The sequence below is a fragment of the Myotis davidii genome, unplaced genomic scaffold (genome assembly GCF_000327345.1).
Source record: "Myotis davidii unplaced genomic scaffold, ASM32734v1 scaffold26, whole genome shotgun sequence".
Classification (NCBI taxonomy): domain Eukaryota; kingdom Metazoa; phylum Chordata; class Mammalia; order Chiroptera; family Vespertilionidae; genus Myotis; species Myotis davidii.
The window spans coordinates 6,767,585-6,790,750 of record NW_006299245.1 but is presented as its reverse complement, the minus strand read 5'-3'; the positions used below and the strand labels follow the sequence as shown (position 1 = coordinate 6,790,750).

The following is a 23,166-nucleotide window of genomic DNA, read 5'->3' as shown; positions in this document are numbered from 1 at the left end:
ATATGCCTCCCAGCACCGGGATCAGCGGAGCCGCGAGGCCTCCCGGCACCGGGATCAGCATGACAGGGGGCAGTGCCCAAACCTCCTGATCAGCCCTGCTCTGTCCCTGATAGGGAAGAGCTCTCCAAACCCCAGATCACCCTGCGGCTCTGTGTGTGACAGGGTGCAGCGCCCCAACTGCCCCCCCTCACGGGCCGTGCTCTGTGTGTGACGGGGTAGAGCCATAACGTCCCCATCGGCCCTGCCCTGAGTGTAAGCGTGGCGGCGCCCCAACCCCCTGATCGGCCCTGCTCTGTGGGTGATAAAGGGCGGTGCCCCAACCCCCTCTTCTGTGCATGACAGGGTATGGAGTCCCAACACCCCTGATGGGCCCTGCTCTGTGCGTGACACGGGGTGGCGCAGCAACCTCCCCATCGACCTTGCCTTGAGTGTGACAGGGGGTGTTGCCCCAACCCCCCAATCGGCCCTACCCTGAGCGTGACTGAGGGTGGCTTCGCAACCTCCCAGTCTGCCCTGCTCAGTGCATGACAGGGGGTGGTGCCCCAACTCCCCAATCGGCCCTGGCCTGAGCCTGACCAGGGGCTGCACCTAGGGATTGGGCCTACCCTCTGCCACCCGGGAGCAGGCCTAAGCCAGCAGGTCGTTATCTCCCGAGGGGTCCCAGACTGAGAGAGGTCACAGGCCGGGCTGAGGGACTCCCCCCTCCCCCCTGAGTACACAAATTTTTGTGCACCAGGCCTCTAGTTTATATATAAAAGCCTAAGCAACCTTTATGACAAATGACTGGAGTGACCAGAACGACCAGTCATTATGATGTGCACTGACCACCTTGGGGCAGATGCTCAATGCAGGAGCTTCCCCCAGCCTACAGGCCCTGATCAGTGATGGGGCCTGCTGGCCAACTTCCTGGTCCCTCCCCTAATTGCCTGATTTGGGGTGGGCCCCAAGACTGCAACATAGAACTAGGGGTGAGTGGTGGTGGATGCAGCCCCTATCCCAGGGAGGCTAAGGGTCAGCTCCCTCCTTGGGGCCAGTGGCCAACCTCCTGGGTCCCTCCCCTTTCCCTCCCCCGACTGGCAGGCCCCAATTGGCCCACCACCCAACTACTGTGGTGGTAGTCGGCCCCTCTCCCCAGCCGACAGGTCCTGATTGCCTGATCAGGGCTGGGCCCTGGTCTGGGACATTTAACTGGGGGTGGGTGGTAGTGGACGTAGGCAGTGAGGGAAGGAGGAGGGGGGAAATCAGGGAGGCAGGGAGGTGGGGAAGCAGGGAATCATGTGGTGGTGGTGCACTGGCAGCAAGGAAAGGAGGAGGTGGGGAGGTGGAAAGGAGGGGAACCTGGTGGCCCTGATTCCTGGCCAATATAAGTGACTCCACTGGTTCAAGAATTCCGTGCACTGGGCCCCTAGTCCTATATGATAAGAGGTAATATGAAAATTAACCTCGAGCCTTCACAAGATGGCTGCCTACAACCAGGCCAGCAAGGGGGTTATTGAGGGATGACCAAACAACTGAAGAAGCAGGCTGTGTGGGGCAACCAGGATGGCAGGGCGGCTGTGAGGGGTGACCAGGCCCACAGGGGGAGCAGTTGGAGGTGCCCAGGCCAGCAGGGGGTCATTTGGAGGCGATTAGACTGACGGGGGGGGTCAGTAGGGAGCGACCAGGCAGGCAGGCAGGTGAGCAATTAAGAGCCAGTGGTCCAGGATTGTTAGAGGGATGTCTGATTGCCGGTTTAGGCCCGATCCTGGGGTTCGGGCCTAAACTGGTAGTCAGACATCCCCCGAGGGGTCCTGGACTGGAGAGGGTGCAGGCTGGGCTGAGGGGACCTCCACCCATGTTTGAATTTCATGCACCGGGCCTCTAGTTGGTTAATAAAATAATATAGGCTTCCGGTATATTATTCTATAATACATCATCTGTATATTGTATTGTGTATTTTTTTTTATAATAGACATTCTAATGGATGTGAGGTGATAGCTCATTGTGATTTTTATTTCCATTTCCTCGATAATTAGAGATGTGAAACATCTTTTCATCTACCTATTGGCCATTTTTTTTATGTCTTTAGGAAATATATATATTTGTATCCTCTGGCCGTTTTAATCAGAATATTGGCTTTTTGCTATTGAGTTGTATGAATTCCTTATATATTTTGAATTATTAACCTCTATCCACATTTATGGTTTAAAAATATTTTCTCCCATTCTTTGTGCTGCCTTTCATTTTTTTGGTTTTCTTTTTTGTGTGTGAAATTAATTTTTACTTGGATATCCAGGGTGCAGCAAAAGAAAGATTACAGTTGTTCATATGGAAAATAATACAGTAATTAGTAAAACTTAATGATAGAATAAACTCTGTTTCATATACTCACAACTGTAAACCTACTTTCACCCCAGCCTGTAATCTACTTGTTTATCTTTTGCTTTGTATTTATATTTTTTGGTGTCACATCCTGTGTAAAAGAACATTTTCCCCATGTTTTCTTCTAAGAAGTTTATGATTTTGGTCTTACATTTAAGTCTTTAATCAATTTTGGGTTAATTTTTTGTGAGTGGTGTGAGGTAAGGATCCAGTTTCATTCTTTTGCATGTGAATATCCAGTTTATTGAAAAGACTATCCTTTCTTCATCAAATATGTTTGGCTCTAGTTTCAAATATTTGTTGATTGTATATATATGAGTTTATTTCTGGCCTTTGGATTGTTTCATTGGTCTATATATCTATTTTCATGATAATACAGTACTGTATTGATTACTATAGCTTTGTAATATAGTTGAAATTATAAAGTCTGATGCTTCTAGCAATTTTGTCCATCTTTCTGAGAATTGCTTTAGTTGTGGGGCCTATTGTGGTTCCACAAAAACTGTAGGATTTGTTTTCTATTACTGTGAAAAATGCTATTGGAACTTTGTTAGAAATTGCACTCAATCTATAGATGGCTTTGGGCAGTATGAACATTTTAACAATATTGATTATTACAATTAATGGACACATTAATTGTATATCTATTTGTTTTGTTTCATTTTTTGTTTTGTTTTGTTTTCAATTTATTTTATCAATGCCCTGTCCTGTATTTTAAGGACTGCAAACCGCCTCCTGACAGTTGATGTTTTTTCTTTCCGAGATCATTGCCCTATGTTGCCTGTTGTCCAGTATATAAAAATACCCATCATCAACTATGAAAGACATACAGTTCTTTGTAGAAATTCAAGGGAAAAACTTAGGTATTTTTGTTTTGATTACCAACTCTAGGGTCAGAAGGTGATTTAAGTATCACATCTAATTGTACAAATAGGTTTCCTGCCTTTTCTTTTTATCATTTTCTTATGATAGTAATGTAATCATAAATTTGTATTAGTTTAATGTTTTAATATTATTCATAGTCATTTTTTATCATTTCCCCCGATTTTTTTTAAAAAATGAAAGCCTTTTAAAACTGTTCTATATCCTTTAGATAATGCTCCCATTAATCTTTGAAAGTCCTCTTGCTTTATAGCATGACAAAATTATAGTCTAATCTGAGTCCCTTCCTTTACCTATAATAAGCTATTTTTGTTTTGTTTGTCTTTATATTATTTCCTGAATATTTATTTGTATATCTCTAGACCGAGGTGATTCTTTGGATAAAGCAGGAGAGGAGTTTCTTTGTATTATTTGCTTCCTTAATTTGTCTTTCACTGTGGTGTAGTTTGTTTAAAAACTGACATATTTTTATGTTTCCCAATCGTTTGTTTGCTCTGATTTGGCTTCCTTAGCCACTTCTGTTTGTCCTGGTTTTGGTTATTTTCACTCACATGTAAACTGAAGCTTGTGCTATTATCTTTCTCCTACTTATTCTGAGGGTATGCACAATGAAAGGCTATTGTTTTCTGATTGTCCTAAATGCACTTTGGAAAATTATAACCTGAGGGTTAGATATTAGAATCTGGGTGGGCACCATAATGCTCTAAGGACTTCTGAATTTCTTTCTTTGTCAACTCTTTGAAATTACATCCTTGGGTTTTGTTGTTGTTTTGTTCTATTTTGCATTATGCTGAGTGCACTACACTATGCCTCTAAAGCACTATTTTTACACCTCTCTTAATATTTGAAATAGCGTATATCACCTGTCTCCTCATGTTATATATTTATGTGTATATTAGGTTAAGAAGATTTAATAAAAAATGTTTTCTCAAAAAAATTATATCTAATATGTAATTTCTATTTTATTCAACAGATCAGTGCCACAAATTACTATACCACATATGTTGGATAGTGTGTTGACAATAATATATTTAAAATATCATATAAAACCTAATTAGTAAATTGTACATGAATAGTGGTTAATAGAGAAGACTCTGTTCTAAGACTCACTTAGAACTTAGTGAGTTCTAAGATTTAAAAGTAACTGGAACCACCCCCCATAGAGATATCACAAGAAAGCCTTATTTTCTTTCCATTTGTAAAATTTATCTAATATCACTATTGAAGTCTTAGCATATTTCTGAAGGTTCAAGGTATCCATGCAAAGTGTGTTTCCCAACACTTGAAAGGTATTAAATAAAAGTTAACATTGTTCTTATTATCTTTATGTACACTTATGTACAATGAACTACGCATATGTTTTTGACCATTTATATTTTCTCTATCTCAAAGGAATAGAATTAGAATGTACTTCTTGACTTAACATTTACATTGAACTTAAAACATTTAACTTTCAGAGCATCTATAGACATACCATAAAGCATTACATATTTTTAATATTATTTTCTTGAAAAATTTGCTGTGCTTATGCTTTTGTGTACACAAAATAAAAAATAATTTTCTTTACTAACAAATGAAAAATATTTTGAAAATTCAAAGTAACTTTTTAAATATTACTGAAATAAGTTTTTTTAAATATAGAAAGTTTAAAAAGGAAAAATAATAACATATTCTGATAATTTTGTTACCCTGAAATAGCAACTGCTAATATCAAACATTGTTCCCAATTTATTTTTACAAACATCACTGTCTTGTAACACCAGAGCTAAACATTGGCTCACAAATATACATTTTCTATTTAAATATATTTTAAAGGATAATTGCTGAATCAAAGGAAATACATGTATTTTATGCTATTGATAATTCTTCCCAAATTGCTATTTGAGAATATTGTGTCGTTTGCATATGATTATATTATAATTCTTTGTAATTTGGGTAATATTCCAAATCTAGATAAATTTTTACAATCAGAAAGTTGCTTTCTCTACAGAATCATTTCCAGATTACATAATTTTACTTATAATGTTTTGGTTCAAAATTGCTACGTATTTTTTGATTGAAAAATGTTATAGAAACATAGGTAGAAATATTTTTGATACTTCTCTTAGCAGTACTTTTTTTTATCTATCTCCTTGGGCAAAATAAACAAAATAAAAATAAACAAATGGGAACACATAAAACTAAAAGGTTTTTGCAAAACAAAGGAAACCATCAACAAAATGAAAAGACAACCTACTGAGTAGAAGAAGATATTTATCATGAGACATCCAATAAAGGTTTAATATCCAAAATTTACAAACACCTGATACAACTCAACAGCAATAAAAACAGATGTTCAAATTAAAAATGGGTGAAGGACCTGAACACATTTCTTTAAAGAACACAAATGGCCAATAGACACATGAAAAAATGCTCAATGTCAGTAAGTAACAGAGAAATGCAGATTAAAACCACAATGAGATATCACTGCATATCTGTCAAAATGACTATCATCAGTAAGTCTGCAAAGTGCTGGTGAGGATGTGGAGAAAAGGGAACCCTCATACACTGGTGATGGGAATGCAGATTGGTACAGCCACTATAAAACTACCATGAAGATTGCTAAAAAAATAATTAAAATGAAACTGCTTTTTGACTCAGTGATTCCACTTCTGGGTATATGTGGGAATAAACCCAAACTCAAAAGAACATATGCACCCCTATATTCAATGTGGCATTATTTACAATAGCCAAGATATATGAAAGCAGCCCTAGTGTCCATCAATAGATGAATGGATAATAAACCAGTGGTACATATATACAATGGAATATTTACTCAACTATAGCAAAGAATGAAATTTTATTTTATCAACAGTATGGATAGACCTAGAGGGTATTAGGCTAAGCTATATAATTTAGAAAGAGAAAGACAAATACCATACGATTTCACTTATACGTCCAATCTAGATAAATGACAGATAAATAAAACTGAAACAAATTCATAAATACAGAGAACAGGCTGATGGTTGATAGAGGGTTTGAGAGTTGGGGGATTGAAGGAAGAGATTCAAATGTACAAATTGGTAGTTACAAATAGTCACAGGGGTATGAAGTACCACATAAAGAAGATAGTTAGCAATATTGTAATAATCATGTATGATGCCTGTGAGTACTGGAATTATTGAAAGAAACGTGTTGTAAAGTACATGATTGTCTAACTACTGTGCTACTATGCTATATACTTGAAACTGATAGAGAATAATATTGAATGTAAACTACAATTAAAAAGTAAAATTTAAACAAAAAGAAGAATGTAAATTATGGGTCTATAGATAAATTTATGACCCATAAATACAAATTTGAAAGTGACACTATTCTAGAAGTGGCATCACAAATCTAACGAAAAGAATAGATGATTTAATATATGGTGTGGCATACAATAATAGTGTTTACCAATATCCAGTTCTCCGTTTTTGGTTACTTTGCTGATTACTCTTTTCCACACCCTTGCAGTTAGAAGTTGTGATTTCACCAGTATTTACAACCAATCACTGTGACTAGAAGACCATGAGCTCTCCATATAGAAAAAATAAAATAAAATTCTTACATCACTTCATAAAAGACACAAAGATAAATTCCAGGTGTATTGAAAAATCTAACCATAAAAAACAAATTCAACAGATAATAAAAGACATTTTCTATGCCACATTAAAAATGATAGGATTTTTAAAACATTGTATAAAACAGTCACACATTTGTGAAATAAATTTGAATAAAAAATATACTGCCGAAAGTCAGACCAAGAAAAGGAAAATATAAGAAATAGTTGAGAAAAATATTTAGATATTTTTAATATAAGCGAATGGTTCTCAACCTTCCTAATGCCGTGACCCTTTAATACAGTTCCTCATGTTGTGGTGCCCCCCCAATTGCATTGTTACAAATTGAACATAATTAAAGCATAATGATTAATCACAGAATGTAGTATGTAATTATATGTGTGTTTTCCGACGGTCTTAGGCAACCCCTGTCAAAGGGTGGTTCAACCCCCAAAGGGGTCACGACCCACAGGTTAAGAATGGCTGATATAAGCAATAATTAGTATATATGTGTGTATTTATATACATATATTTAAAACCCCTACATATCAACAAGAAAATATAAATAACCCTGGAAAAAATATGGCTAAAAGAAATGAACAAAAATTATTTATAATATTATTTTTTAAATTCTATTCTCTACCTTTCTTAAGCCTTTCCCTTTATTTCTAATAATATTTTCTATAATTTGTAAGGATCCATAAATTATTTATTGCATTCATCAAAGAGATGTTGATTGCCAGCTATGTCCTAGATATTGTTCTAAATGTTTGGGGTACAGGCCTTATATCGCATCCTGAAGTTCTTTATATACATAAATACTTCATTCTAAAGATGAACCCAGGGAAACCCAGCACATAACTCAAAGTGGCAACATTTCCAGAATATGCTTAGTTTTAGACAAAATGATTCAACTACTCTTTTGATCATTTCAGATATGTTTATATTTTTTGTTAAAAGATCATTAATCTAAATGCATCTGTGGTTGGAGGATAGAAGAGTGAAATAGAAGACATAGAAGAGTAAAATGAAAAAATATTAGGTCTCTACTAATCGTGTTGACTTTAATTTTGCCTTTTTGCAGCTTATAAATTCCTAGAGGCCTGGTGCATGAAATTTGTGCACTAGGGGTGAGGGGGTTAACATCAGCCCAGCCTGTACCCTCTCTAATCTGAAACATCCCTCTCACAATCCAGGACTGCTAGCTCCCAACCACTCGGCTGCCTGCCAGCCTGATCACCACCTAACTACACCTCCGCCAGCCTGATCAATGCCAAACTGCTCCCCTGCCAGCCAGATCGCCCCAATGACCCTCCCCTGCTGGCCCAGTTGCCCCAACTCCCCTCTCCTGCTGGCCTGGTCGCCCCATTTGCCCTCCCCTGCAGGCCTGGTCCCACCAACTGCCCTCCCTCCCCTAGGCCTGGTCATCCCTAACTGCCCTCCCCTGAAGGCCTGGTCCCCGCCAACTTCCCTCCCTCCCCTGCAGGCCCAGTCACCCCTAACTGCCCTCCCCTGCTGGTTGAATCACCCCTAACTGCCCTCCCCTGCTGGCCTGGTCACCCACAACTGCTCTCTGCTGCTGGCCATTTTGTGGCTATGGGCGCTGCCATCTTTGAGGGTGGGGCAGTCAATTAGCATATTCCTTCTTTATTAGATAGGGTTATAAACAGCCACACTTCTAGTTAAAATTAAATCAAGTGGGGCAATGCAGATGTAATACTCTAGGACAGTGGTGGCGAACCTATGACACGTGTGTCAGAGGCGACACATGAACTCATTATTTTGGTTGATTTTTCTTTGTTAAATGGCATTTAAATATATAAAATAAATATCAAAAATATGTCTTTGTTTTACTATGGTTGCAAATATCAAAAAATTTCTATATGTGACACGGCATCAAAGTTAAGGTTTTTCAAAATGCTGACACGCCAAACTCAAAAAGTTCGCCATCACTGCTCTAGGATCTACTCTGACTTAACAAAAAATATTGTAAAAATAAACAAAAATTGTAACTCAGTTCTCAAATATATGTTGGTACTTATGCCCAAAACTTAACCTCCATTGTCACTTCTCTTTCCTCTCTCCAGATTTACACCCAATAGCTCTTTTCAGTGCATCTTCAATGCATCTGGGATAAAAATTAGGCTCATAGTTTTCTGGTTTCTTTCATTTTCATTACATTATATTATGGGGAGAGGGATATTACTTTAATGATATATCTCACTAATGAAAGTTGATATATCACTCTTTCTCTTTTGTGTTCTGTTTCTCATTAAAGACCTATTTTTTTCTTAAAATATTATTACCAACAATCATTTGTTCAGAAATAACTGATTTCATTTTCATTTTTACTTGCTCCATATTGACATAAACCTGTTTATTGACTTTATGCACTGTATTAAGAATATCTATGCCAATCTTATGTGTGAAAGGGTGATATTTTATAAAGGTCTGGCCCTTCAGATATATGGTAAAGAAATATTTTCAACCAAATTAATTGTTAGTAATTATGTGCCTCTTTTCTACAGGAGAGAATGTTTAAATTTCATCAAGTGAAACATATTTTTGAAATTCTGGATAAAATGAGATGCCTGAGAAAACGTTCTACAGTGTCATTCTTGGGAGTTCTTGTAATTTTTCTTCTATTTATGAATTTGTACATTGAAGATAGCTATGTTCTGGTAAGTTTTAGAAGTTGTTTGTTTGTTTAAAACAATGCTTATATTAACTACACTTAGTTCATTAGTAACCTAACTTCAATTCTAGGCTGTATAGAATAGCCTTATAACATATCTTATCTACCTATTTACTATTTTTTATGAACTTTATAGTACCATCTTCACAATTGTTTTATGTTGCAGTGTTTTCTTTATTGATATGTATATACATATATACGTATATATATAAAAAATGATTCAAATATCCTATATAATAAAAAGTAATATGCAAATTGACCATCACACAAGATGGCTGCGCCCATGTGGTCAAAGATGGCCACCCCATGTGGACACAAGATGGCTGGCAAGGGAGGGCAGTTGTGGGCAATCAGGCCAGTAGGGGAGGGCAGTTGGGAGGGACCAGGCCTGAAAGGGAGGGGAGTTGAGAGCGATAAGGCCTGCAGCGGGGGGCAGTTGGGGGTGACCCAGGCTTGCAGGGGAGAGGAGTCAGGGGGGACCATCCCTGCAGGAAAGGGCAGTTAGGGGCAATCAGGATGGCAGGAGAGCAGTTATGTGTCGATCAGGTTGGCAGGGGAGTGGTTAGGGGGTGATCAGGCTGGCAGGCAGAAGGGGTTAGGGGCAATCAGGCAGGCAGGCAGGCAGGTGATCAGTTGGGAGTCAGCAGTCCTGGATTATGAGAGGGATGTCCCAAATTGGAGAGGGTGCAGGCTGGGCTGAGGGACACTCCCCCTCCCCCGTGCATGAATTTCAAGCACCAGTCCTCTAGTGTATATATAATTACAAATAAGTTAGCTATTATCACTGTGGTGAATTAATCTTATGTAAAACCATTTCAGTATTTGAGCTTTAATTTGAAATATATAGAACAAACAAAATTTGATTAATGGTATTACACCTTACTTCCACTATTTTCTGTATTGTCCAAATTAAAAAAAAAATCATTGTCTAACTAATGATACTAATTATGCTATGTTGCTAAGAAGTAATATTATATTATAATATGTGACACCTTATTTAGATTTTGTAAAGGGCTAGTGTTTTATATATTTATATTCACTAAAAAGTAATATAGAACCTCAAAAACTAAAGGTATTGATGTTAAGATATTCAGTAGTTTTTAAAAGATAAAATTAATGCATAATATATAAATTAATTTTAAGTGAATTATGGAAATATTCAAAGAACTGATTCTGGCGAATGGTAAGAATTTAAATTGTTACTGTAATTATCACATCATATCATGTGTGATGAGAGTAACATGGACATTATGGCTTATTAACATTTTCTATCTGAACTGAGGTTAAGATATTTAGAAAAATCTTAATTTTTATTTATCATTCCTGTTCACACATTTTATTTTATTTTTTTTATACTAGAGGCCCGGTGTACCAAAATTTGTGCACTCAGGGGTAGGGGGTCTCTCAGCCCGGCCTGTGCCCTCTCGCAGTCTGGGACCCCTCGGGGGTGACCACTTGCTGGTTAGGCCTGCTCCTCGGGGGATTGGGCCTAAGATGGCAATCAGACATCCCTCTGGCAGCCCGGCAGCCCTCAGGAGATGTCCATTTGCCAGCGGGGAGCAGACCTAAGCTGCAGTCTGACATCTTTAGTGCTGCTGAGGAGGTTGGAGAGGCTCCCACCACCACTGCTGTACTGGCAGCCATCAGCCTGGCTTGTGGCTGAGCAGAGCTCACCCCTGTGAGAGCGCCCTGACCACCAGAGGGCAGCTCCTGCATTGAGCGTCTGCCCCCTGGTGGTCAGTGTGTGTCATAGTGACCAGTCATTCCCAGTCCTTCTGCTGTTAGGGTCAGTTTGCATATTACCCTTTTATTATATAGGATAAGAGGCCTCGTGCACAGGTGGGGGCTGGTTGGTTTGCCCTGAAGGGTGATCCGGATCAGGGTGGGGTTCCCGCTGGGGTCCCTGGCCAGCCTGGGTGAGGTGATGATGGCTGTTTGCAGCTAGTCACACTTCCTTCAGGGTGAGGGTCCCGCTTGGGGGCCTGGCCAGCCTGAATGATGGGCTGATGGCTATTTGCAGCTGGCCATACCACCTTCAGGGTGGGGATCCCCACTGGGGTGCCTGGCCAGCCTGGGTGAGGGGCTGAGGGCTGTTTTCAGGCTGGGAGGTGACTGAAGCTCCCAGCCTCTTTTTTTTTTTTATTCTGGGATTTATTTACCTTCTATAGCTGTCACTGGAGCTAAGAGCCGGCTCCAGCCCTGAGGCCTGGCTACAGCTCTGAGGCGGTGGCTGGCTGAAAGCAGGTATCTGGGTTTGCTTAGCTTTTATAATTGAAACTCTGTTGCCATCACTGGCGCTCTAAGCTCTGAGGCCCCGGCTGGCTGAAAGCAGGTATCTGGGGTTTGTTTAGCTTCTATAATTGAAACATTGCTTCCGGAGCTCAGAGCTGGGCAGCGGCAGGCGGGGAACCTTGGCTTCCTCCATCACTGGAGTAAGCAAGCCTCATGGTCGCTTCAGCTGTGTCGCTGCTGGCCGTCACTTTTGTTGGCAGTTAATTTTCATATCCTGCTGATTAGCCAATGGGAAGCATAGCAGAGGTATGGTCAATTACCATGTTTGTCTATTATTAGATAGGATATAACTATTGATTTCAGAGAGGAAGGGAGGAGAGAGAAAGAGGGGGAGAGAGAGAGAGAGAGAGAGATACTGCCCGGCAAGTGTTGCTCAGTGGTTGAGCATCGACCTATGAACCAGAAAATCATGGTTCAATTCGAGAGAGAGAGAGAGAGGGGGAGAGAAATATCAATAATGAAAGAAAATCATTGATTGGCTACCTCCTGCACGCCCCCTACTGAGGATCAAGCCCACAACCTGATCCTTTTGTGCCCTTGACCAGAAATGAACCTGAGACCGCAGACCAACACTCTATCCACTGAGCTAAACCAGGGCCTGCTCACATATTTCAGAAAATAAAACCCTTTGGACGTACAGAGGACTGAAAAATACTTTCCATCATGCAAGCTCACTGAAAGTTTGAGTTAATACTTAGCAAGAGAAAATCTGAAAATAACCACAGTGTTTCCCAATAAAAATGTTTTATTTCATCAAATAAACATGATTTATTAATTATCTACTATATACTATTCAATTTCCTATGAGGCAACTGTATGACCTTGGTACTTGGATCTTCTTAGAAGGCCTTTCCTAAAGCATTTTGCTTCATTTAGCATTTTTCTTTAATGGTGAAATTCTGCCCGATTCCTGTATCTTGACTCTACTAGGCTTTTACCTTCAAGTATAGGTCTTTATCTCTTGGACCCTTCATTCTACCATTCACAGTCAATTAACAATGGCTAAAATCACCACACACTAACACAGTTTGACTAAGCATGATTTAGGATAAACAGTACTGGAGAAACTTCTAATGATAATTATTTTGGTTTTCTGAAAAACCTGATTATTAGTTTTACGAGATATAAGGACAATAGAGCAAGGCTGATGTGATCCAGCATTTTTAAATAAAATTAAAGATTATAAATTAACTAGAGGAGCTCTTGATGAATTATTTAATTCTGAAATAAAAATGTTATTTATTGCATCTGTGTCCACTGGTAAAAGGGAATCACATCTTGTAAGTCAAACACATGGTATTGGCAGGATGCTTATAGCCAATGATTTGCTGCATTTATGAGACACTTTCCAGTCCAATATTAATGTTTCATTTTAAACAGACAAAAGGTCATTGTGTACATTTTTATAACATCTTTATATATTTTTGGAATAAAAACTCTTTAAATTCATAAAATTTAAATGCCTAAGGAGTAATAGACTATATATCCATAAGAAAATCAAATACTATAGTCCTGTTTTGTAAATTTTTACATGTTCATGTCTAAACATAGGTCCTAGCCACCTAAGGTAAAAGGTCTGATTTAATGATGTAGCTCTTGAAGATCACCTTCTCAATGAATTTTTCTCTGGCTATATTAAGCATATAGCTATATAGTCAAAGTAGCAAATCAGCCCACTTATAGAGAAGAAATTATATTTTATCTTTAAAACCTGAAATTATTCTTAACTATATTAACTTGGAAAGGGAATTAAAATGATTTTTAAGTACAACAACCCCCAATATAGAACATTCGATGAAAGTATTTTTATTAGTTTAATTTTTCACTATTTACTAGATGATATTCTCTACCTAATTTATATTCTGAGCTACATTTTATCCCAGTGCTTAATATGTATAAATATTTAAACACTTTTAAATCATTAATGTAACATTATGTTAAAATTATTTTTCCAAAAATGTTTACTATCCTTAGAAAACTAGTCCTCTACTGCAATACAGTGTAGTTTTTTTTTTCACAGTTCTCCCTTTTGACCCTTTTATCTGTGCTTATTTCATTTTCATAAAATTATCCAACTTGATTTTCTTTCTTGACTCCAAAATGCCACAATGTGTACTATTTTCTAAGCTTGGGCATGCGTCAGTCTTGCTTTTTCTGCCTTTCTTATTTCAGGGAAAATAAAAGTCCTAATTCGGAGAATTCAGACAATTAGAAGTAGTAAGGTCTCTGGAGTTACTTAGCAACTTACATTCTGCTCTTTTGCTAGAAAATGCGTTGGTGGCCTGAAATCCTGGGCATATAATAGTTTGGTGTTTTGCTTACATATTAAGGATATAGTGCCTTTCGGCAGGAAAGGAAGCCAAGCTCAGTATAGGAGAGCCAAATAGTATTACAAGGCAAACTAAGTAGAAGAGACATTACATGCCCAATCAACCTAACTTCTGGGCTGTGAGCATCTTCAAAGTAGCCGATAGGGTATATTTTTAGCCTGTAGTTAGTCCACTGAATTTCATTCCCATCCAGAAAGTGATTGTCAGAAAGTTTGTCTTAGTCCTGAGAAATACACTATCGCTTAGTAGTTACAGAAAGACGGTATCTGGGGGATTCTTGATGTTCAGGTATATGCCTCTGGAAAGCAATCAACAAGGCTGACTCAGGTGAAAGTTGCATTATTTATTTATGCTGAAAAGTGTAAAGCTTAGTCTTCAGAATTTAATAAAGTTATTTTATATACATTCCGTTTTTATTTCCTATTCTGTTATGTCCTTCAATCAGGATGAATATATTTTATCTTATCACAGAAAAATCTGCATTTTTACATATTGAAGATAGAATTCTTAAAGTGATACTCAGTATCCTGCTCTTCCTTTAGAATGTGACATCACCTAAGAACAGAATGGTAAAATGAATTTAGTATTGTGACTACTGTAACTTTTATAGCTATATCTTCTAAATCTTATTGACTATAAATACCATTACATTACTATTAAAGTAGTTGATGCTAAATTGAATTACAGTTGCTTTTTGGCAATTCAAATTTGTTTATTTTAAAACTTTAATGGTGTTCTATAACAGGAGTGGGGAACTTTTTTTTCCTGCCAACGTCCATTTGGATACTTATAACATCATTCGTGAGCCATACAAAATTATCAACTTAAACATTAGCCTGCTGTGTTTGGTCAAATATTTAATTAACTCACTTTTGATGCCCTTGCAGGGCCAGACCAAATAATTTCATGGGCCTCATATGACCCATGGACCGTAAGTTCTCACCCCTATTTTGTAGGTTTTCAGAAAGACACAGATTAAAATATTTAGATGTAAAAAAATTTAAATAATCAGATTCAAAGGAATTTTAATTAGTATATTTATAAGAAATCTAGCACCCAACGTTTAATTTTATATAGTTTGAAAGTTTAACTTACAGTTGACAAACACATTATAAATTTTGTAATAGACTAAAGTATTTTTCTTTGTCAAAATTGTCAAGGCAATATAAAATACAGAAAGATAGTGTTAAACACCAAATATCAGTTCATGAACAGAACTGAATATACAGAAAATATCATCAGAATGAAACTTAGTTTATCATTGGTTTGGAATCTTGGTTTAGAATCTTGGTTTGGCAGATTGAAAGCTCTTCCCTGTCATGGTATATGATTCTCAACTTTAATTTTAAACAAATTCCGGTCTGGCCATAGTTTTAAAAGTTTGGTGGACCACCTTTGCTATTGACATTTGAATTTGATACAAAACAGTAAATGATCCAATTGAGGTAAAATTTGTATTTTAACTCTTACTAATCTTTTAAAACTATGTTTTAATGAAAGTTTTATTGACCACAGCCAAATAATAGGAAAATCAAATCAACTTAATGCCTTCACTTTCTCTTTAATGGATTGCACATACCTGACTTGCCATTCTACTTTAAATAGTTTAAATAGGGCTACATAACATCACACAGTACAGCATATAGCTTGCTCTCCCAATTTTTTTCTAATTAGGTTGCCCCCAAACATATTCCATGTGTTGTAAACTATATAGAAAAGCCACGCGAGTTGTCATTTTGCTAATAATGTATAAGCAATAGTCTTGAACAGCTGGTGATTACTAGTAGATAAATTGAAATATACAATTGAATTTATATTAAAGAAAAGAGAAAAAAAGAAGCTATAAATGGTAACAGGGTATGTATTTTAGACAAATAAGAATATATTTTCTTATGGTTTGGCTCAGTAGATAGAGGGTTAATATGATTCAAATGAGAAATTTAGTGGCAATTAATTTTGCATGAAACTGTAAAATCAACTAAAGTTAAATTTTAAGATCCTGAAATTATTGTGAAGAATTTTAATTTTAACATGAAGGCAGTGAGAGTTTTCATGTAGATATTTTTATCAATAGTGCCATTATTAATGTATGCTATAGAAAAGCAAATGTAACTGTAGTATAACTAGTAGACTAGAGTAGAGAGAGCCTGGAGCAGAGACTCTAGGTGGGAATCCAGGTGAGAAATCATGACCTACAGAGGTGCCAGTAATTGAGATTTATATGACATGCATATTATATATCAGGAGAAACTTTTTTTTAACCCATGACCATCTATTATTCATTTATTTCCTCTGCCTCTTTCTTGGCATCCAGGAAGGAGACAAACAGCTTATAAGGGAAACATCCACACATCAACTGAATTCAGAACGCTATGTGCATACTTTCAAAGATTTATCTAATTTCTCAGGGGCCATCAATGTCACCTATCGCTACTTAGCTTCCACTCCTTTGCAAAGAAAGCGTAAGTATCCTTACACTCTTAAATCAAGAATATATAAAATATTTTGTTTAAAAATAATGATGATTTGCTTCATTTGTATGGCAATAAAAGTTTATAGAATTTACTAACATAATACATTTTTTATGAAATTGTTCAATTTTTCCTCAGAAATTACAATTACTCACTGATCCAATTCTATTAATAAATTTTTTTAATGCCTTATTGTAGGACCATGTAGAGATACTAGGAAAAATCAAATTTTTTATTTTTATTTTACATATTTATTTTATGTACACCTTTTAATCTTTATTGTTATTTACTTCTTATTAAATTTATTGGGGTGGCATTGGTTCAAAAAATCATATAGGATTCAAGGGTACAACTCAACAAAACATCTGCACACTGCATCCTGTGCCCATCACCTCAAGCAAAGTCTTTATATTAAAATTTAAACATTGTCTTTAAGAAATAACTATTCCCATATTGATATTCCCATATTTCAAACTTTAATGGCTTGGTTTTTGTAACTTACCACTAGTTTTGAATTAGTGAAAATCATTGTATCTGTTTCCTAAGGTACTATGTAACAAATTATCACAAACTCAATGGTTTAAATAAAACAACAAAAATGTATTATCTCACAATTTTAGAGGCTTGTGGTAGCATAATCACAATCCCTGCCTTTATCTTCACAAGGCCCTCTTCCTTTGTCTCTCTGGGTCTCTCTTTAGCCTCTGCTTCCCTTATAAGGACATTAGTCATTGAATTTAGGGACCACTGTAAATACATTTAAGTTCATCACAACAGCCTTAACTAATTACATCTGCAAAGATTCTACTTCCAAATATGGTCACACTTTGAGGTTCCATGAATTTTTGGAGGAAACTATTCAGCTTACTTCAGGCAATTTGAATCCAAGAAGTAACATACTACATTTCATTGATTTCAAGTTATCATGGATTACAGAAAGTATCATGGTCTAATTACTGTACCACTAAGAAAATACAAGTATCAGTTTTAATTGTAAGATGCTGCCAGGCAAGTGTGGCTCAATGGTTGAGCATCGACCTATGAACCAGAAAATCATGGTTCAATCCCAGGCAGGACACATGCCCAGGTTGCAGGCTGGATCCCCAGTGTGGGGCATGCAGGAGGGAGACGATCAATGACTCTCACCATTGATGTTCTATCTTTCTCTGCCTTTCCCTTCTCTCTGAAATCAATAAAAATATTTTTTAAAAAATAATAAAATAAAATAATTGTAAGATGTCATCAATCATAACATGCAACCAGATTTTAAAGTATTTCTGTATGAAAAAAAATGTGAATTTTAGATTCAATGAAATGCAGTGATATCATGAACTTCTTAATAGGTTGTGTGAAGACCAGAAAAATTTTAGTCTTTTGATCAGAAGTGTTTATACAAGTGAATTTGTGATCACCAGGTGAGGAAATTGTAACTTAACTCAGATTTCTTTAGGTCTTTTATTCATTCTACTATTTCAAATATCTACTGATCTTAAGCTTCCGTCCAATTGCATGAAACTGCCACTATTTTGTGATCTACGTTTGTTTCACCACCTTTGTTCAAATATTGCTCATTTCCCTTTATCCATGCTGAGTTTACTAATGTATATTGACACACATGTCAAATGCTTTATACTCAGGAGGCCATATAAAACAGAGAAATGAGGGCAAAACAGATTGAATCTTGCCACCATTCCACTTACTAAGCATTGCACTTTGCAAAGCTACCTAATCTCACTGTGATTTAGTTTCCTCAGCTATAAAGCAGGTATGATACACACAAAGCTATCCCAAAAGGCTGTTATGAATATTAAGATGCATATTTCTAGTAAAATGCACAGACTTCTGTCATTTATGTAGAATGTGTTCTATAAGTATTGCCAATATTGAGCATTACTAAAGGCTGATAGCTTCAGTTTAATGGTACACATACAGGGTTTTCAGTAGAAGTCAGGGTTGTAACTCAAGTATTTAAACAAAATGTGTAAATCTCTCCCTCTCTGACAGATGAGGAAGAAATATTTTTTCTGGGAAGGGCTTTTTTCAATATTGTGTAAATTACATTATGTAGTGTCTGCATTAAAACAGTGATCTTGGTGAATGTAAACATTATCCTATTTTCCAAGTGGCGGTTCTGAAATTTTATTCAGTTCTCGGTCATGGTGAAAATGAAAACTTTAAAAAGTGAAAATATTTCAATAGAAAGACAGATAACACTTCTCAGAGGCAAACTGCCACTTCACTAGGTTTTATTTTATTCCTTAAAAATATCCAATTTCTAATTTTATCTGAATAAAATAAAATTTTATTTTTAAATAAAATTAGGTTTTATTTAAAAACCTAATTTAGGTTTAATTTTATCTGAATAAAAATTTTCCAGATAAAATTGACATAAAATGTGTTTCAAAATAGTAATATTCATGTCTTAGAAGAATGTACCCTACATTTAAACTATAATGCAATTTTTCAAAATGAGCTTATACTATTGTTTGCATTTAATTAACATACTGGATAAATTTCAAAATAAAGTTTTGAAGTCTAATTATGAATTCTTCTGATATAAAATAATACTGTGATTAAAGAAAAATGAAAATATGTGTCCTATGGAAAATTTAAAACAATTAAAAGAATGAGTTACTCTTAATTTTCTTTTTCATAATTTGACACTAGTTTGTCATGCTTAACTGAATTTCCTTCTTCTTTTGTAGTTTTTTTTTTTTAAATAGCGTGGATATTATCTAAATATCTATCTTCTCTAATGGGTATAATAAGAACATTAAGCTGCAAAACACTTTAAACCATATTTTTCATTTCACAAATGTTTGCAGCAATAGGACTCATTTCATTGTGCTTAAGATGCCATTTTCCATAGAAAATATCAATTATGTATAAACTACTATAGTTTTTATGTGTTGAGCATAATATTTTAATCACAAAATGTTCTATACATAATCATTTCCTAGATTTACTTAATATAGTAGCAGACCTAAGGGGGAAATAACGTTTTGTTTCTTTTTCTATGTTACTCGAAACCTATTTTACATTTAATTTGTCATCTTTCTGCATTCTTTGCTTAGGGTTTCTTACAATTGGACTTTCATCAGTGAAACGAAAAAAGGGAAACTATTTACTTGAGACCATCAAGTCCATTTTTGAGCAGTCCAGCTACGAAGAGCTGAAGGAGATCTCTGTGGTGGTTCACCTGGCAGACTTTAACTCGTCCTGGCGTGAGACCATGGTCCAGGATATTACACAAAAATTTGCCCACCATATCATTGCAGGAAGATTGGTAGTGATACATGCTCCAGAGGAATATTACCCGATCCTGGATGGTCTTAAAAGAAATTACAACGATCCGGAAGATAGAGTCAGATTTCGTTCCAAGCAAAATGTAGATTATGCTTTCCTGCTTAATTTTTGTGCCAATACGTCAGACTATTATGTGATGCTTGAAGATGACGTTCGATGTTCAAAAAATTTCTTAACTGCCATCAAGAAAGTCATTACATCCCTAGAAGGAACCTACTGGGTAACTCTTGAGTTTTCTAAGCTTGGTTACATTGGAAAGCTTTATCATTCACATGATCTCCCACGTTTGGCACATTTTTTATTAATGTTTTATCAAGAAATGCCTTGTGACTGGCTATTGACTCATTTTCGGGGTCTGCTGGCTCAGAAAAATGTGATCCGTTTTAAACCGTCTCTCTTTCAGCACATGGGTTATTATTCATCCTATAAAGGGACTGAGAATAAGCTGAAGGATGATGATTTTGAAGAGGAGTCATTTGACATCCCCGATAACCCTCCTGCAAGTCTATATACCAATATGAATGTTTTTGAAAATTATGATGCCAGCAAGGCTTATAGTAGTGTTGATGAATACTTTTGGGGGAAGCCACCTTCAATAGGAGACACCTTTGTGATTGTTTTTGAAAATCCAATTGTAATTAAAAAAATTAAAGTGAGTACTGGAACAGAAGACCGGCAAAATGACATTTTACATCACGGAGCCCTAGACGTTGGGGAAAATGTTATACTTTTCAAACAAAGTAGACAATGTGATACTTACATAAGACTAGGGGAATTCAAAAACGGAAACTTTGAAATGTCAGATGTGAATCAAAAAATTCCATTTGATATAAAGTGTATAAGGATATACATTACCAAAACACAAAAGGAGTGGCTGATTATTAGGAGTATTAGCATTTGGACTTCTTAGTCAATTAAACCAACACGTCCAGTAACTGAAACAGGTCGTCCTGTTTCCTTTTTTTGTTACCTTCCTCTTTTGCTACCTTTGTCCTATGGAGGTAAAGCAACAGATGGGATAGTTTAAAAGAAAGGTCAGTCACCTTGGCAGTTTTGATTTACATATCATTATCATAATCTTACTTAAATATTCACTTGTATTTATTTCAACTTCTGAAGTTGAATGTATAAGTTCACAGTTAATGCTTTCATTTATATTTTTAATGTTATCATGTTAATTTCAAAATTTCAACTGAATGTCAAAAAAGGTGGCATGAAGGATGTAAAAAGAGAAAATGTGGTTTATTGGATGGTAAGTCCTGAAAAATAGTTGCCAACTGTGTACATTTCCTCAAAATTTATAATTTATTATATCATCAGATAGCTTTTATTAAGAATCTCTGTGAATATGCAGTTGGTTAGAATGATAATCTGCCCTTTTTTTCTTGTAAATTTGTTTCCATAGACTCTTGATAATGAATACCTCCTCATAAAAATGATGTCTTTACAACAGAATGTTGTGTGTAGATGGGGCAATAGAAAGAAAAAAAAAAACTACAAAATCTCTCTCCTGATTATTTATACAAAAGGGAACATTGGTCATTGTATAAAAACACTTAATCGGGCACCTATTATTAATAAATTTTCTGTGGGAAGCAGTCTTTTTCTAGTTTCCCTTTTGCAAAAAATAAGTAGTTATGTCCAATATTTTCAGGTTACATTGGGTTCCTGCACTTAATAGAAGAAATTTGAGAAGGCCTACAGTTAGTTCATTCCTATAAACATTTTCAGTATATACAGAAAATTTTTAAAATTGATTTTATATGTTTTATATTAAAAGTTGTATGATTGGAATCATATACTTTTGGGGTGTTTAAATTAACACCTTATAAAGAAGAAAAGTAAGAAACAGAAATCAGTTGCCTTTTCTACACTCAGAGTGAGTTCATAGCAAAGCCAGAATGAGAGATCAGATGTTGCGACATCCAGACAATGTTCTTTCCCTCATGTGGAGTTTGCTCCTCACACAATGTATGCTTTCTGTTCTCTGAAATATATGTTATGCTATCTGGAAAAGTTGGTATTATTTTTCCATAAGTCCTATTACTGTTCTGTGGAGTAATCCTAAAGTGTCCTAAATGATACCATGTACCCAAATGGCAAGCAAACACCATTTGTCCATTAAAGCAATTCAGGACACCTTAGTGCATCCTAAAATATTGTTGTTGTTGTTTTTAGAATATACTGAACTTGTCTCATCCTTTCTATTTTTGACAAACAGCAAAGATGAAAAATGATAAAAATAAATGAAGAGTACTTTGTGTGTGGATATGTGTTTATGTGTGTGCGTGTGTGTGAAGATTAGACTTGTGATACTGAGAATGAAAGAGAAATTCTTGTTCTTCCTTTCATCTTGACACAATATTATTAGGACTCACTGGTATGCTACAGTACAGAAAAAATTAGGAATTATTTTACTCAGTCTATCTAAATTGATTAGATGAGAAACTCAGATAAACTATTGGAAAATATCTTTCTTTAGTCCATACAATAGATATTTATTTTTTTTCACCCAGTTGTTATAATGTTAAAGAAAATATGAGTCTGTAAATATTAACATCTTATAACACATCTAAGTCCTAAAGTCATAGAAAAGAAGAACATGGCCACTAAGCTATTATCTTTACATTGATTTGGAGAATACTTGCCACATAAAGATATTGTTTTCTTGGCTTGTCTCACCTGCTTTTACTAGCTGGCTAGTTCTATAGTATTCTAAAAATATATAAGAAATTATAAGAAAAACTTTGTACTGCACTTCCAGTGATAAAAGGTATATGACAAAGGCATGCAGTATCAAGATATAGGCAGACTCCATGAAGTGAGTTGTAAACATTTACATATTCTTCTGAGAGTGATTTAAAAGACCAGCCATCTACACCACTTTTAGAAATTGCTTCAAGGAAGATTGCGGAGGGTAACAGTGAAATTGGATGTTTGCTAGAGAATTATAAATGCAAATGTAATCCAAAGAGGTTGCATTAATATTAAATTTGATCCTTTCATTATTGAAATCAGGTCTGAATTATCTGGTCAATCACTACAGATTGTCTCCATGTTTCTTTATAGGTTGACTATAGGTCAGCGTTCTAAGGAAAAGACTTTGACAAAGAAAGTTTCTCCATTAAAGATCAGGGTGGCAAATAACCTTTCTCTTTCAAAAAGAAAATCTGAGCCAACATTTTTTACATGATTTAATATTGTATTTTCTATGTTTAAAAATTCTGAATGTGGCTCCAATAATGTCTCAG

The 23,166-nt window shown here is 36.0% G+C and overlaps 1 protein-coding gene across 1 annotated transcript in view; it reads left to right on the top strand.

The window, feature by feature from the left end:
• Window positions 1-20,856, top strand: part of MGAT4C (MGAT4 family member C) — a 436,614-nt gene extending 415,758 nt beyond the window's left edge. Inside the window, exons 3-5 of the mRNA XM_006774719.1 lie at window positions 9,350-9,502; window positions 16,453-16,600; window positions 19,684-20,856. Of these exons, the coding sequence (XP_006774782.1) occupies window positions 9,356-9,502; window positions 16,453-16,600; window positions 19,684-20,825 (1,437 nt within the window). The 5' untranslated portion in view covers window positions 9,350-9,355 and the 3' untranslated portion in view covers window positions 20,826-20,856. The remainder of the gene's footprint in view (window positions 1-9,349; window positions 9,503-16,452; window positions 16,601-19,683) is intronic.
• Window positions 20,857-23,166: the final 2,310 nt, after the last annotated feature.